This window comes from Sorghum bicolor, chromosome 7 (assembly GCF_000003195.3).
Source record: "Sorghum bicolor cultivar BTx623 chromosome 7, Sorghum_bicolor_NCBIv3, whole genome shotgun sequence".
NCBI classification, from domain to species: Eukaryota; Viridiplantae; Streptophyta; class Magnoliopsida; order Poales; family Poaceae; genus Sorghum; species Sorghum bicolor.
The window spans coordinates 8,123,003-8,138,970 of record NC_012876.2 but is presented as its reverse complement, the minus strand read 5'-3'; the positions used below and the strand labels follow the sequence as shown (position 1 = coordinate 8,138,970).

Sequence of the window (15,968 nt, the reverse complement as noted above, 5' to 3'; positions counted from 1 at the left end):
TAGTTGGCAGGACCATAATTTTAGGAGGGTTTATTTCTATAATTAGTTATTTCCAAAAGGTTGTTGCTTAGGTTGTTGGCCACCGGCCTATTTATCTTGTAACCAGGAACTGTTTGGGATTAAGCATCTATTATCCAAAATCTATCTCTCCCTCCTGTTCACCTAAGCCTACAGCGGAGAGCTAAACCTCGCGGGAGAAGACGGATCGCGACTACGAACTACGTAGTCGGGGTCGTGCTATCCTAGGGTTTGAGGCCCTTGACAAGATCACATGTATGTCCAGTCCACATTTACCCTTTAGTAGTCTGACACTGTCACCTGAATTCTTACTCACGGCTGACTTATAGGAAAGTGTCTTGATGAAGAGAATATATTTTTTCCATCAACTGTAGAAGCTCATTTTGATTTGCTATCTGTCATCTAAAACAAAAAACTTGTCATCTAGAGCCTGTCGGACAAATAAATAAAACTAAAGTGAGTTAAGTTTGTATAAATATGTTTCAACCGATCAAATGTTATTCATTCCATATTTTTAGTGCTGACTTAATGGACAAATATTCTCCATATTTTTCATTGGTACATAGGAGTATATATCACACTAGTACATCTCCATACTGCACAATCACTAAACAAGCAAGTATTGTTCATATTTTCATGGTGAATGCAGCAAAACAATTAAGTTATTACAAACCATGGGCAGTTTGCCTTCTGTCACGGCATCACCCAACGCTGATGCATTATAATGAGATAGGTAAAGGTGCAGATGACATATTTTTCAATAAACTTGAACCAAATTAAATGTCACACTAGTACATATGAGTCTATAACTCTAGTACACCTCCGTACTGCACAATAATTACTAAACAGGAAAGTGTTGTTTATATTTTCACAGTGAATGCAGTAAAACAAATAAGTTATTACAAACCATGGGCAGTTCGCCTTCTGTCGAGGCGTCACCCAACACTGATGCATTATAATGAGATAGGTAAAGGTGCAAATGAGGCCGAAACCACTCTTCACTTCTTGTTGAACCAATGAAAAAACTGAAGGAACTGTTTAAACACAAATCACAGAACTAATTAATCAAAATGGCATCAAATCTATATTGAAACATTTAACAACAGGAGGGAAATTTTCTCTACCCGCATGTTTTTTTTTTAACCTTCCATGAGACATGTATGCGAGGCTAGATGGAGATTCTAATATGAGTATTGGAATGTGGCTACATAGAGAATGGTATTCACCCTAATTATTTCTAGTACATTAATTATGAAAATGTCAAGGGCAGTGAGCCCCAGGGTAGGAGGACCTCGGCTACGTAGGTCGTAGCCGCTGTCCGTGGTGGCCGGCAGGGTTATACCCCCTTGCCGCCGCTCCTCGTCGGTGGGTTATGCCCCCAGCCGCCGGCTTAGGTAGAAGAGAGGGAGAGAGATTAGATGGTAATTCTTTCTTCATTGCCAAGTGTCTGGTTACAAGATATATGTAGCCTCCGGCTCAACCAAAAGGAGTAACAAACTCCACTAATTAAGAGGGTGTGCTGACGGAGCTCGCTGAGGACGGCCCGGAGGTGTCGGAGGTGGTCGGCCCAGGACTTGCTGTAGATCAAAATATCATCAAAGAAAACAAGGACAAACCGGCGGAGGAAAGGCCTCAAGACGTCGTTCATGAGGGCCTGAAATGTTGCCGGGGCGTTGCAGAGGCCGAACGGCATCACCAGGAACTCATATAGGCCGTCGTGGGTGCGGAACGCCGTCTTGTGTACGTCCTCCGGCCTCATGCGCACTTGGTGGTACCCCGAGCGCAAGTCGAGCTTGGTGAAGTACTTGGCGCCGTGGAGCTCATCCAAAAGCTCGTCGACGACGGGGATAGGGAACGCATCCTTCACCGTGACCGCGTTGAGGGCGCGGTAGTCGACGCAGAATCTCCAGGAGGCGTCCGGCTTCTTGACGAGGAGGACCGGCGACGAGAAGGCAGACTCGCTGCGCCGGACGATGCCGTTCGCGATCATGGTCGCGCACTGCTGCTCCAGCTCCGTCTTGTGGGCGGCCGGGTACCGATAGGGCCGCACTGCCACCGGCTCGGTGCCGGGCTTGAGGAGGATGCGGTGTGCGCGGCCACGCGCTGGAGGAAGGCCCCGCGGCTCCGCAAACACGTCGGCGAACGCGGCGAGCAGCTCCTCCAGGAGGGGCTCGGCCACTGAAGTAGAGTGGAGGCGCGGTGGTGTTGGTGGAGCGACGCTGCGCCAGCAGACCTGCTGGTCTGCCATTTTGAACGCCATGGTCCCTGCAGCCACATTCCAGATAATATCGCCCAAAGTCGCCAGCCACTGGTTGCCTAGCACCAAGTCATATCCGGCCAGGGGCATGATGTATAAGTCGACCGCGAACGCCCGGCTGTCGATGACAATGGGCGCTTGGCGCAGAACGCCCGGGCAGGAGATGCGTTCGCCATTGGCCACGGTCGCCGTGAGCCGAGGCCGAGGCTCGACCGGCAGGCCAGCCCGCTGCGCGGCTGCTTCGCCGATGAAGCAGTGGGTTGAGCCCGTGTCGATAAGGGCGAGCAGTGTGGCCGCGCCCACCTGCACCTCAAGCTGGAGGGTGCCGCACACAGGGACGCCGGCGACGGCGTGTAGAGAGTAGACCGGCGCCTCCTCCTCGGGTACCTCCTCATCCAGCACGACCCGTCGATGTAGAAGATGCGGCGGCATACTCTGTTGTGGCCGCGGGAGTAGGGCTCATTGCAGTTGTAGCAAAGCCCGAGTTTACGCCGTTCTGCCTGCTCCTCCATGGAGAGGCGCTTGCCCCCGGTCTTTGGTGGTGGCGCCGGTAGGGCCAGGGGTTGCACCTGGGGAGCTGGCAGCGCCTGGAGTGCCGGGGCCGGGGCGACGGGCGCTGGTAGGGCTGCCAGGACGCCTGGGCGCTGTGCAGGCGGTGGCCCTGGCGCGCGCGGCACAGTCTTGACGTGGGTGGAGTTGAGGCGATCCAGTTCGACGAGTTCCAGGGCCCGCGCCAAGCTCATGGCCGCCGCCAGTGTTTCGGGCGCGTGGATGCGCACTTGGTGGCTGAGCGGTGGCAGCAACCCGCCGGTGTAGAGCTGCACCCGCTGGCCCTCCTCGAGGCGGCCCGCGCGAGGGAGGAGCGCCTGGAAGCGGTTGGAGTACTCCTCGACCGACCCCGTGCGGCGGCACTCGGAGAGCTCGAACAGCGGAGCGGACCGCAGCACCGGGCCAAAGCGAAGGTTCAGGAGCTCCTTGAAGCGCCCCCATGGCGGTGTGCCCTCGTCCTCCTGGAGTTGGATGAACCACAGTTGGGCCACGTCCTCCAGATTGTATGACGCCATCCACACCTTCTCCTCCGGCATGGTGCGTTGCTGGCGAAAATACGACTCACACCGATTAATGAAAATCAGTGGGTCGGATTTACCGTCGTAGCGCGGAAAATCCATCTTCTGGAACCGCGGGGGGCGATCCGTGTGATGCTGGCCGTCGTGGTGGTTGCTGGACTCGGACGTCGAGCTGAGCTTTGCCTGCACGCCCGCCATGTCGGATTGCATCTTGGACATGTTGGTGGTCAGGGTCTGGAGCATCTGCATCATGTCGGCCATGGTGGGCTGATTGGCGTCACCCATGTTTGGCAACGCGGACGTGGCTGTGGACGGAGAAGAAGGGGATGGTGGTGGTGGCTGGAAGGGTGGTGAGGCGGCTATGGAGGGCTGGGAGTGGTGGGAGGAAGAGGATCGACGGCTCTCGGATACCAGGTTGTCAAGGGCAGTGAGCCCCAGGGTAGGAGGACCTCGGCTACGTAGGTCGTAGCCGCTGTCCGTGGTGGCCGGCAGGGTTATACCCCCTTGCCGCCGCTCCTCGTCGGTGGGTTATGCCCCCAGCCGCCGGCTTAGGTAGAAGAGAGGGAGAGAGATTAGATGGTAATTCTTTCTTCATTGCCAAGTGTCTGGTTACAAGATATATGTAGCCTCCGGCTCAACCAAAAGGAGTAACAAACTCCACTAATTAAGGACTAACCAAAATAGCTAATATATTTCCTACTTTCCCTCCTAGCCACTGCTGGAGGGCGCCCCCTGGCTGCTGGCCGCGCGCACAGCCGCGCGTTCCTGGGCCCTGCGCACATCTCGGGCCCTATGGCGCCTAGTGTAGACTTGTTTGAACATGACAGAAAAAGAGGAAATGCAAGAGACCAATTGAAACTTCATGCAACGTTGAACAATGAAAATGAATTCTTCAAATAATTTAATTGACTTGGGACTAATAATGATATTTTCCCAATTCAAATATCAGGTCTTTTGTCTCTGTTTCAATGCTGAGAATTATTTGGTAGATACAGATGAAAAAGATGGAAAGGTGACTTAAGATCTGTACTAGAAGAACAAAAAATTCCAAAAAGATCTGACTAGCAACTGATCCAACTGCTAATTGGTGGCTGACTTCCAATATACTGGGGGCTTCTCTGAGAAAACGGAAAAAGTAGTGGAAATTGACCTGTATGTCTTAAGTCTTATGTTGGGTGCATGCACATGTTCATTTGGGGGATGCCAACTGAGGGACGAGAAAATGGGTTATCAGTTGTGACAAAAACAAAAGACAAAGTGTCATTTGCGAGAGGTTTATAATTTCAATCGACTTTAGAACCTATACATGGAAGAGAAAAGAAGACATATATATGGGAAGCATACCTTGCCATGCATTAAGCTGGCATGTTTGTGTTTCCACGGACTTCGTCATTTGTTTCTGTTGAGATGAGAAATAAAGAAGAACATTAAAGTTACAGGTTCTTGGTTTCTGTCCGCCATAAATGAAAGAGATCCATAACACTTCGAAAGATGAGGAGCTAGTTGTACTTGTACCTGAAGATTTGAGCCAATCTTGGGTGCAGATGAGGGCTTCAACTACTTCAGGACTCAGTTTTCGATTGAAAAGACTCACCCGTTCATCAGTTTCATCGAATGCAGATTCAGAGGAGACCACACATGCAGGTATACTTAAGATGTCGCGTGCCAACAATGCAAGAGTTGGATACATCAAAGCATTGCCCTTCCACCATTTCAGAATATTGAAAGGAACATTTTCAGGAAGACATTCCCCTTCAAGGTAGCGGTTAAGCTCTCAGTGTTGCTGTCATTCGAGCACTCACCACCCTGCTGATCAGCGTGAATAGAGTACCGAAAAAAAAGCTCACAAATCTTTGCACGCACTTCGAGCATGTACTTGTTAGCATTACTACCAAAAGCTTCTTTGAAGGAACGATCAAGAAACCTGATTTTATATCTTGGGTCTAGAACGACAGCCAAAGATAGCCACAGGTACCATTTCTCCCAAAGCTCATCTAACTTACCATGGTAAAATTGTTTCTTTGCCATTTCAGATGACCTCGTCAGAGCTATCTTCAAGTTCCAAATTGTGTGAAAATTTGAATTCAATGTCGCATTGCTTGGGCTGGACCTGGATGCCACTTGAATAGCATCATAAACCAGCCTTGCAATATTACAATAATCCTCTGTATGCTGTACTCTCTCATCAGATGGCCTAGATGGATAAGTTTTTGAATCTATCAGCTCAGGGTTTGGAAAGACCTTGTTAAATTGCAGAGCAGCCTCCAGAGAGTAGAAAGCCAAGTACCATTTCTGGGAACCAAAAGTGGGTCGGTTTATTTGCAGCTGCAGAAGGATTTCTTTGTATTTTTCCGTACGCAGTGGGGAGCATGTCATGTACTTAAACCAGTCCTTACTTAGGTTTTGGACAAACGCACTGCTGTAAAAATAAATAAAAACACCGAGTAATTCTCTTATGCAAGGTAAACTTAGTAAGTTGTTTCTGACAAGATAATTATGTTCTGTAAGATTCTTCTGCAAGCCCGATATATCTGTATCAAATAATGACACGGGGAATGAAATTCCTATAAGCTTCCCGTCCAGACTCCAACTTTGGATTACTTCTTTTATTATTATTTTTGCGTCAGGTTCTGCATCCTCATCATACTCATTCCAGCTGTTACTCAAACTTTGGTAAGACTGAAAATCGGGAAACATGCTAATATAAGCATCCATGCTTTCCTCCTTAGACCCTGCAAAGCTACAACTAATGATTCTTCTAATCATGTTCCATTCTTTGTCAATAAAATGTGCCGTCACACATATGAAGTAGTTAGTTCCAAGGACCCACTTTGCTAGTGTCAGGAAACATCCCCCAGGTGCAAGTGATATTTCATCCTTCAGCTTCAGCTTTTGGTTCTGAAAAATACTGAGAAACTTCTCTTGAATAGCATATTCCGATACCATGTCATAAGTAGGACAGATTCCAGCCAAAAATTGCCTATAATTTGTACAGCTTGTCAATGAAAAGGAGCAAAGGTTGGAGACTAAAGCCTTAGTAAGCAATTCAAGAGATTTATCTTGATCAAAAGTTGGGTTCTTCTCAACAGATGAATCGGGATGTGAATATGACCATCGCAGCTGCACCTGATCTGTTGCAGGTCGTGCAGGACAGGTCTTCAGATGTCGTCTCAGATGGCTTGTTCCTCCTGTAGTTTTTGCACTAAGGGAGCTTTCACAATGTTTACAGACTGCTGCTCCAAGTTTTCCATCTCTAAAAACTTTTGTAAAGTCCTCCCACACTTTCGACTTCGGTCTTCTTTTTTTCACCGGTATCAGAGAAATGACATTACGAATACCAGTTAGTGTAAGGTCCAGGAGAAAATTTGCTGTCATGTATAGGAATCAGAGTTATGAAAACAACGAAAAACGCTTGCTGTTAGATGAGTGACAAAAAGAAATCTAAATTTAAACTGAACCATATAAGCAGACCCATTTTCAATTTTGGTATTTAAAATTTTTAGGCCATCCCTGAAATATGTGAAATTTTGTCGAATTTGTTTTAGAATTCAACAAATGATAATTTTCTAAAACTTTTAGATCTAAATAAGGTATTAGCATAATTTATGGCTACACATCTATTGAGTAGAAGAATATGCAACATAAACAATAGGAAATATGAGTCTAGAGTTATATATTTGTTATAAGGTGCAATACAAAATTTTGGATTTTTCCTTTCAGCCTCCCCCAAAATTACTGAAACTCACAAAAGTTTAGTGAAATTTTGAACCCTAGGAACACCAAGAACAAGACAAAAAATGATCCAGGTTACAGAGTAAATCCAATACAATATGTGTTGGTGTAAATAGAAACTTGTAAGAGGGTTCTTATGTAAAGTGGAACAAAATGAATAGAGTGAGGGTGGAGTGTCCAACACACCACCAGAAGCTTCCTAATCCCCAAATCGCAACATGGTATCCAGAGCCAGAGGAGCTAGGGTTAGCAGCGAGGACCGTACCTGCGGTGGCGGCGTGCGGCCGCGGGCGTGAAGCGCGGGCAGACTCGGCGCGCGGCACAGGCTCGCGTGGTCTGCTGTGGGCGGACTTGGAGCGCTGCTGGCTCATCGGAGGTGCTGCCTCGAAAGGGGGCGCGGGCCGACACAGGCGAGTTTGGGCGCGAGCGGCTAGAGCGCTCGGCAACCGGCGGGCACAGCTGTGCGGGCGCGGGCCGGCGCAGGCGAGAGCGGGCGCGAGCGGCCAGCGCGCTCGGTAACCGGCGAGCGAGAGCTGCGCGGGCGCGGGTGACGCAAGCGGGCGTGGGCACGAGCGGCCAGCTTGCTTGGGCAGCCGGCTGCCCCAGTGGTGCCCTGTGCACCGTGTGCTGGCGAGAAGAAGAGGGAGGAAGAGTTGAGGAGAAGTTTGAGGGAGTTCTGGGTGAAGCTCTGAAGCTTGACAAGACCGAGGACCTGCTGCTGCTGTTGCTCTGTAAGTGAAGGTGGAGGCCCTTGTTACTTGTGTGTACTGAAGTGATTTAGACTTGTGGAGAGACAGATTTGGGGAGGAAGATGGATGCAGAAAAAGAGATAGGGAAGCCAGGAGATAGTGAGGGTAACAGTGAAGGTGAATCACTAGTTACTAAGACTGAGTTGAAAGAGAAGATAAAATCGATGATTCAGGGGCTTATAGAGATGAATCTGATTGGTCCTAGGGAGGTGCGTGAGCTCAAATTGGAGCTCATTCCAAATGATGTGAAGTTAGAAGGAAGTAAGAATTATTTGAGTTGGGCTAGAAGAGTGCAGGTGATACTAGGAGGAAAGGGGGTAGAGAACTATTCGAGGGAGGATTGTGTTGAGCCAGCTAACAAGCTGAGCTCTGAATGGAGGGCATGGCACACAACAAACTCTACCATAGTGGCATGGTTACTGTCATCCATGTCACCATCGGTTAGTAAAGTGGTGGAAGCTATGCACACTGCAGCACAAATATGGAAAACTCTGAGTAACAGATATTCCAAGCAGAGAAATGTAATGGTGATGATGGAGATTTAGAACAAGGCCGATGCAGTGAAACAAGCAGGAAGATCAGTGGAGCAATATGCGAGTGAGTTACAGTACTTGTGGGGAGAGTTGGATCACTATGCTCCACTCAACATGAGAGATCCACAGGATGCCCATGAGGTTCAGAAGTGGATTGAGGACAGGAGGGTGACTCATTTTCTGAAGAACCTAGATCCTGAGTTTGAGAGCAGAAGGACTGCGTTTTGCCACCAGGAGAGTCTCCCTACCATGGAGGAGGCTGTATCAGCCATGGTTATTGAAGAGAGCAGACTGAGGATGATGAGTGGTAACAATCCTGTAAAATCGGCCTATACCTCAGTGGCAGAGAGAAAGTGCTACAATTGTGGAGAGGAGGGACACTTGAGCTATAATTGTCCCCTTCCCAAGAGCTATGGTGGTAGAAGTGGAAGTCGTGGAGGTCGTGGTGGTGCTCGTGGTGACCAAGGAAGTCGTGGTGGTCGTGGTGGAGGACGTGGCAGAGGCCGTGGAGGTACTCAGGTCAATGTTGCTGCCTGGGAGAGTGGTTCTCAGATCACTACTACTACCACAGGAGATCTTCCATCTGTCACACTAACTGAGGAGCAAGTCAAGCAATGGGAAGAATGGCAAAAGATGAAAGGAGCTGAAATTTCCAAAACCACCTCAGATGGTCCTATGATTGCCACCACCAGTCACTTTGGTAACTTTGCCAACTATGCCCATTTGGGCAAAGGTACTAAGGCACAGGCACTTGCATCCACATATAGGCATGACATAGAATGGGTCATTGATTCAGGAGCATCCAAGCATGTCACAGGCATATCTAGTTCTTTTAAAACATACACTCCACACTCATATTCTAAAACTATTCAAACTGCCGATGGCACATCTCAACCCATTCATGGTGTAGGATCTGTAGAGTGCACCCCATCACTTTACTTATCATCTGTCTTGCATGTCCCTTCTTTCCCAGTCAACCTCCTCTCTGTTAGTTCATTGGTTGATCAATTTAAATGCATCGTTACATATGATGAAAACCTTTGTATTTTCCAGGAGAAGGGGGCGGGGAGAGTGATTGGGACTGGAATAAGGCGTAATGGGTTGTGGATTATCTATCAGCAGAACTCAGCATTGGCAGCAGTTGTTGGAGCACAGGAGCAGGAGATCTACTTGCTTCATTGTCGGTTAGGACATGTGCCCTTTGAAAGTTTAAATAAACTCTATCCTGCTATGTTTAAGGGTGTGGACAGAAACAAACTTGTGTGTGATGCATGTGAACTTGGGAAACATACAAGGTCAACCTATCCTAGTATTGGTCTTCGTAGTTGTGAACCCTTTATGATGATACATTCTCATGTTTGGGTTCCTTGCTCAGTTACATCATTAAGTGAGTTTAAGTGGTTTGTCACCTTTATTGACTGCCATACTCATATGACATGGATCTACATGCTTAGGGGTAAGCATAAAGTACTTCGATGTTTCCAAGACTTCCACAATCTGGTTGTCAATCAGTTTAATGCTAGGATTGGAATTATCCGCACTGATAATAGAAAGGAATATGTGAACAATGATTTTGCAGCATACCTATCAAGTCATGGCATTCTCCGCCAAACCACATGTCCTAATACCCCAGCACAAAATGGCGTGGCTGAAAGGAAAAAGAGGCATTTGTTGGAGGTGGCAAGATCTCTAATGTTTCAAATGAATGTGCCTAAGTATCTCTAGAGTGAGGCAGTGTTGACTGCAGCATACTTAATCAATCGTATTGCCATCTAGGATTCTTGGAATGAAATCCCCAGCTGAACTTTTATTAGGGCGATTGGGATTCAAGGTAGCCCCCAAGATATTTGGTTGTGTTTGCTTTGTCAGGGATCATAGACCTTCAGTTGGCAAGTTAGACCCACGAGCAATAAAGTGTTTTTTATTGGATACTCCTCTACACAAAGGGGTTACAAGTGTTGGGACCCTATCGGAAGGAAATTGTTTGTGAGTATGGATGTGACTTTTCGTGAGCTTGAACCATACTATGTAAAACCATGGGATCTTGATCCATTCTTGGAAGAATTCTCTTTAGTCACTGAGAGTGACAGTAGAGAGGGGGAGAATGAAGGAGCTGACACTCAAGAGGAGGTGATTGTTGGTATCATCCTGTGTCCAATGGATAGGTCTGGAACTGAAGAGGATAATAGTGTGGGTGTGAGGAATGGGGAATGTGAAGACGAAGAAATAGTTGGTGGTGAGGTAGTTGGTGATGGGAATGTAGAGACAATCGATGAAGGTAGTGAAGAGAACGGTGGATCAAAGGAGTCAGGAGTCAGGGGGATAGTTGCAAAAGAGCCAACGGTGGATCAAAGGAGATGGTTCAGGAGTCAGGGGAGCGAACAGCTGAGAAGGAGCCAATTGTGTATCAAAGGAGACGATTTAGGAGTCAGGGGGAGCAAGTTGGTACATCACAGCCACAACAGCCTGTTTCACCAGTCCCAAATCTCTCCTCGGACCTCTCTCCATTGAGCTCCTCAACCCAATCTAGATCAACCGGTAATGTCTCTCCTACTCCTAAGCATGTAGAGTTATCCCTTGCACAAAGTAGAGAAACTAGATCTAATTTTGGAAAACCTCCTATTCAATACGGATTTGGGCATCTTAGTATAGATCATGACATTGCCAACTTCCTCTCATACTCTCGTCTTTCACCTGCATATAGAGCTTTTATTGCATCTTTACAAACAGTGCCGATTCCAAAGGACTGGAAGTGTGCAAAACAGGACCACAAGTGGAAGGCAGCAATGGAGGAAGAGATACATGCTCTTCAGAAGAACAAGACATGGGAGTTAGTCTCACTTCCAAAGGGGAAGAGAGTTGTGGGGTGTAAGTGGGTCTTCACTGTGAAGCAAAACCCAAAAGGAGAGGTGGACAGATACAAGGCAAGGTTGGTTGCAAAAGGGTATAGTCAAACATATGGCATTGACTATGATGAGACCTTTGCTCCTGTGGCAAAAACGGGTACTGTTAGGACCCTAATCTCCTGTGCAGTTAACTTTGGTTGGCCTCTACATCAGATGGATGTGAAGAATGCATTTCTTCATGGTGACTTACAGGAAGAAGTCTATATGGAAATTCCACCAGGGTTTGCTAACAACCAAACCGTTGGCAAGGTGTGTAGACTAAAAAAGTCGCTCTATGGATTAAAGCAATCACCCAGGGCATGGTTTGACGGGTTTAGGAGGGCAGTCTGTGGTATGGGCTACACTTAATGCAATGGTGATCATACGGTCTTCTATAAGCATAGGGGATCATTTATCACCGTTATGGCAGTGTATGTGGATGATATTGTGATTACAGGAGATGATGTGGAGGAAATCAGATGCTTGAAGGAGAATTTGGGAAAAGCCTTCGAGGTGAAGGATCTCGGACCACTCAAGTATTTCCTTGGGATTGAAATTGCTAGGTCACCTAAGGGGATAGTTCTTTCTCAGAGGAAATATGTCCTTGATCTGTTGACAGAGACTGGGATGCTTGGATGCAGACCGAGCAACACTCCTATTGATAGAAATCATCAAATTAGTGCTGAGTGTGGAGATTCTGTCAACAAAGAAACATATCAAAGGCTAGTTGGAAGATTGATATACCTGTGCCATACGAGACCTGATATTTCATATGCAGTGAGTGTGGTAAGCAGGTATATGCATGATCCTAGAACAGGACATATGGAATTGGTCTACAGAATATTGAGGTATCTAAAAGGAACACCTGGGAGAGGGCTATGGTTCAAGAAGAACATGCACTTGGATTTGGAGGGATTTTGTGATGCAGATTGGGCAAGCAGCAGGGATGACAGAAGGTCCACATCTGGTTATTGTGTGTTTGTGGGAGGCAATCTTGTCTCATGGCGCAACAAGAAGCAAGCGGTTGTGGCGCGGTCTACTGCAGAGGCTGAATACAGGGCAATGACATTGAGCCTGTGCGAGATGTTGTGGCTAAAAGACTTGTTGAAGGAGTTGCGGGTGTTGAGGAATGAGACCATGATGCTCCATTGTGACAATGTTGCTGCAATCAATATTGCAAATAATCTAGTCCAGTTTGATCGCACCAAGCATGTTGAGATTGACAGATTCTTCATTAAGGAAAAACTTGATAGTGGGGCTCTAAGGCTAGAGTACGTAAAATCACGTAGTCAACTAGTGGACTGTTTTACTAAGGGTTTAGGACCTAGTGAGAAGGAGTTGAATTGTAACAAGATGGGCATGATAGATATCTTTAACCCATCTTGAGGGGGAGTGTTGGTGTAAATAGAAACTTGTAAGAGGGTTCTTATGTAAAGTGGAACAAAATGAATAGAGTGAGGGTGGGGTGTCCAACACACCACCAGAAGCTTCCTAATCCCCAAATCGCAACAATATGGTTCTTGTGACTTACTGTAAAACTCTAGGACGAACCCCATCCATATGCATTGAAAATATGACATAGAATCACAGATTTTTTTTAGCAATGATTGCATTCACTGATCACTTCATACAGTCCGACTATTTGCCTTGTGCTTACTCATCGCTTCATAAAGCATTAATTAAGAATGCATAAAGGAATTGCATATCATGGCCCCAAGAAGAGAGAATGGGAGACCTAATTAATTGCATATGCCCATCAATCTTCATTTCAAAAAAAAAATACTTGCATAAAGAATTTCTGTTTGGACAGATCTATTACTTCCTCCGTTTCAAACTATGAGTCATTTTACTTTATCCTATGTCTTGATAGTGTGTTTATTTAAACTTAGAGAGTAAGGACAAAGGGGAATGGATAACTTAGAAGAAGACAGACAGAAGGAGAAGGTTCAGTTCAAAATTGATGCATACTTTCGGTGAGAAGTTCCGCTCCTGGTTCGCACAGTGAGCCTTTCAGCTGGAGATACCACATTTCTGTCAAGTGAAAGTGAATTAAATGTCGAAAGATGAATTAAAAAATTAATTTGTAACCAGCTTTCAGTCAGAACCTTTCTGTAACGCTGGCACCGGCAACATGGCCATCAGCTCTTTGTTCGCCATCATCCTCTTCCTCGCTGTCACTAGAACTGCCAAGTTGTTCTTGTTCACCTCCTTCCTCAGTGTCAGGAATTGAAGTCCCTGCTACGTACATTTCAGATGGCACATAGCATTGGGAGTCAGCAGCTGGTATGTATCCAGTTGGAGCATCTCTTCGGTGGTGATTGTGGCATCCCTTGTAAACTATGTCCAAAATCTGACCATCTGCAGATAGCCTTACCAATTTCTTGACCATACAGTTTGCATCGGAGCATTTATAACAGACTAATCGGTCTGAGTCTAGAAAATTTTCCTGCAGACCCAAATTCGTCCAGATATAGCCGTCATCTGCTGAATTAGATGGCAAAGTATTAGCCAGCCGAACAGGGCGAATCCCTTGATCAGCCATACTATGCTGAGGGTAAGCTGATTGGTTCTCCATTAATTCCCAAAAGATTAGACGATTTTCAACTATTCCTGGGAGTGGTTTATCGAATTCAGAAACCCTGCATGGATCAAGTACAGATAGAATTGGGTTTTCAGTCACATGCTAAGCAAGGCACACATCTCTAAATCCTACCAAAAGACAAAGGGCAATAAACATCTTTTCTTTGGAGCAAGTGTTACGAAATCTTGAGAATTTATTAAGTGAAGCACATAAGGAAGACAAAAGGAAATACATGTTAAGAACTAAGAAGTGAAGCACTACGAAATCAATTCAATATAATCCTGAAATCACAAAAGATGAAAAAAAACATTCATTCACCCCTAGGCCCTGTAGAACAAACTGTTGTGGGATTATGAGCCGAACGATAGGCAGGTACAGGAAGCAGATCAATCACCTGTTAAGGGTAGTGCAGCATGGCTTTGATCCGAGTGGTTGGTTCGAAGAAAGTAGGAAGATGGGTGGGTGCTGGGTGGTGTCTATGCAAAGATGACATGGCTGGAAACAGCATAGCGTGTTTGGATCTGAAACAATACGACAGGAAACAATAATACAATACAGTGTTGGGGGGCAACTCCAAGAAGTTATATAAAAACAGGATCCACAAACAAGGATTTAGCTATTCTCTCCAAAATAAATAACGTTCCAAAAAAAAATGTGCCGCAGCCTCATTTGTAAATTAGCCATTCTTTATTCTTGAAAGGGCCACGTCATCACCGGCCAGCTGCCCAGCATATTGGAGTATTAGGGAAGAGCTGAATATTCAGTTATAAGAATAAAATGTGCCAAAGTTTCATTAACTTTTGAGAGGTCCATCAATGCTCTCAATCTATATTTTTGGATCCTAAACTTTTAAAGTGGTTCGGTGAAGATCCATACCCTTTCATTTGGCCGTTAAATACTGACCGTAGCGTGTGTAAGAAAAATGCATATTGAGACATTTACTACTTATTGTAAGCTTCGGGTTTTCGATGAGTTCAGGCTCTTTTCATTTGCTACATGCTTGCTGCACGTCTATGGTTCTCTTAGGGTGGATGAGTGACGAAGGTGGAGCTGCTTTCTTTGTAGGATGCAAAAAAGCTTTGCAACATGATATGTTGTGTTCATTTTCTTTGGAGGGCGGGGTTTGTTGTGAGTAGGTGGCGGTGTGTTAGTGTTTTACTGATGTTCGCTGTAGGAAGTTAGAGTTGCTTATCCCTAGAACTTGTGATAAGCTCGAGAACAATGTGTTGTGGACTTCGTTAGTTGTGTGTTATCTTTATTATATATGTGTTGCTTAGGGTTAGCCGTCTTGGTTGTCATGCTTAGGTTTTTTGCTGGTTTACTTTAATAAACTATGTGACATTTTTAGGTCTGGTTTAGGGATGGCAGTGGGGCAGTTTCAGGGTAGGGCCCCGTGGGTTTCAGGTTCGGTGGGTGTTCCTCCCATAGTTGGTTTTAGGGGCCCAAAACTTATCGGGTTCGATTTTGAGTTTTGGTTTCCATCCACGGATGCCTAATGGAGGCCCAAAGTAGATCATTTTGAGTCATGGAATTGTGTGTTCTTTGTTGCCTCTTGTATATACACATGGATATGTAATATATATCATGCATTGTTGCTAGAAATTCCTTATTGCTTTTTTATTGTCATATAGTGTTGAGTTTCATGTTTCGGGAACCAATCGAGTTTCTGGGATCCATCGGGTTTGGTGGCGGGGTTTGGATTACCAAGCCCGAATTGATGTTCGGGGCAGTTTTAGGTTTTGAGTTTGGGTTTCAGTTCAGGTCCACAGAAACTCCCTTGACCCAAATCCAACTCATTGCTATCCCCAGTCTAATTTCCCTCATAAACTGAATAAATTCTATTTCTTTTTAATTGAAAGATAAAACTCTTGCCAATACATTAAAAAACAGCTATTCACTCCTAAAAAAGTACTGCAGCCTCCTTCGTCAGTTAGTCATTCTCTATAGTTTTAAAAGGGCCACGTCATAACTTGGTAGCTGCCTAGCATATTGGAGTACTAGGGAAGAACTAAAAAATCACTTAGAAGAACAAAATGTGCCAAAGGTTCATTAATTTTTGAGATGATCTCATCTAGATCTATCAACTCTCAATCTGCATTTTTGGGCAGAGGTTCACTGAAGCTCCATCATTTGGCTATTAGATCCG

The 15,968-nt window shown here is 45.9% G+C and overlaps 2 protein-coding genes across 10 annotated transcripts; one reads left to right on the top strand and one right to left on the bottom strand.

The window, feature by feature from the left end:
• Nucleotides 627-14,514, bottom strand: LOC8085033 (probable WRKY transcription factor 3). 7 transcript variants are annotated; one of them, XR_002455452.1, is made up of 6 exons: nt 14,217-14,470; nt 13,347-13,880; nt 13,210-13,272; nt 4,858-6,640; nt 4,687-4,741; nt 627-1,052 (listed from the first exon to the last, which is right to left on the bottom strand). XR_002455452.1 is itself a non-coding variant. In XM_021465813.1 (5 exons), exons 2-5 carry the CDS (start codon nt 13,814-13,816, stop codon nt 6,290-6,292), a joined length of 738 nt encoding a protein of 245 aa, XP_021321488.1. In that variant the 5' UTR covers nt 13,817-13,880; nt 14,217-14,514; the 3' UTR covers nt 6,140-6,289. The 7 variants fall into 7 exon arrangements, 1 of the variants encoding a protein (XP_021321488.1); XR_002455454.1 differs by having other exon boundaries at nt 4,858-6,637; XR_002455453.1 differs by lacking the exon at nt 627-1,052 and adding an exon at nt 4,260-4,549.
• Nucleotides 8,068-13,225, top strand: LOC110437363 (nucleolin-like). 3 transcript variants are annotated; one of them, XR_002455458.1, is made up of 3 exons: nt 8,068-9,089; nt 9,410-9,540; nt 13,131-13,225. XR_002455458.1 is itself a non-coding variant. In XM_021465816.1 (2 exons), the coding sequence occupies exons 1-2, from the start codon at nt 8,471-8,473 to the stop codon at nt 9,451-9,453; spliced, it is 630 nt and encodes a 209-aa protein (XP_021321491.1). In that variant the 5' UTR covers nt 8,068-8,470; the 3' UTR covers nt 9,454-9,676. The 3 variants fall into 3 exon arrangements, 2 of the variants coding, with proteins under 2 accessions (XP_021321491.1, XP_021321490.1); XM_021465816.1 differs by lacking the exon at nt 13,131-13,225 and having other exon boundaries at nt 8,068-9,056; nt 9,410-9,676; XM_021465815.1 differs by lacking the exon at nt 13,131-13,225 and having other exon boundaries at nt 9,410-9,676.

Bases quoted from the DNA above. Each gene is read 5' to 3' on its own strand.
- LOC110437363 (XM_021465815.1), top strand. From the start codon at position 8,471: ATGAGAGATCCACAGGATGCCCATGAGGTTCAGAAGTGGATTGAGGAC. The intron at 9,090-9,409 runs GTACTAAGGCAC...TGTATTTTCCAG, and splicing joins CTATGCCCATTTGGGCAAAG to GAGAAGGGGGCGGGGAGAGT.
- LOC8085033 (XM_021465813.1), bottom strand. From the start codon at position 13,816: ATGGAGAACCAATCAGCTTACCCTCAGCATAGTATGGCTGATCAAGGG. The intron at 13,273-13,346 runs GTTCTGACTGAA...TTCACTTGACAG, and splicing joins GGTGCCAGCGTTACAGAAAG to AAATGTGGTATCTCCAGCTG. The intron at 6,323-6,468 runs GTGCAGCTGCGA...TACAAATTATAG, and splicing joins CACGACCTGCAACAGATCAG to GCAATTTTTGGCTGGAATCT.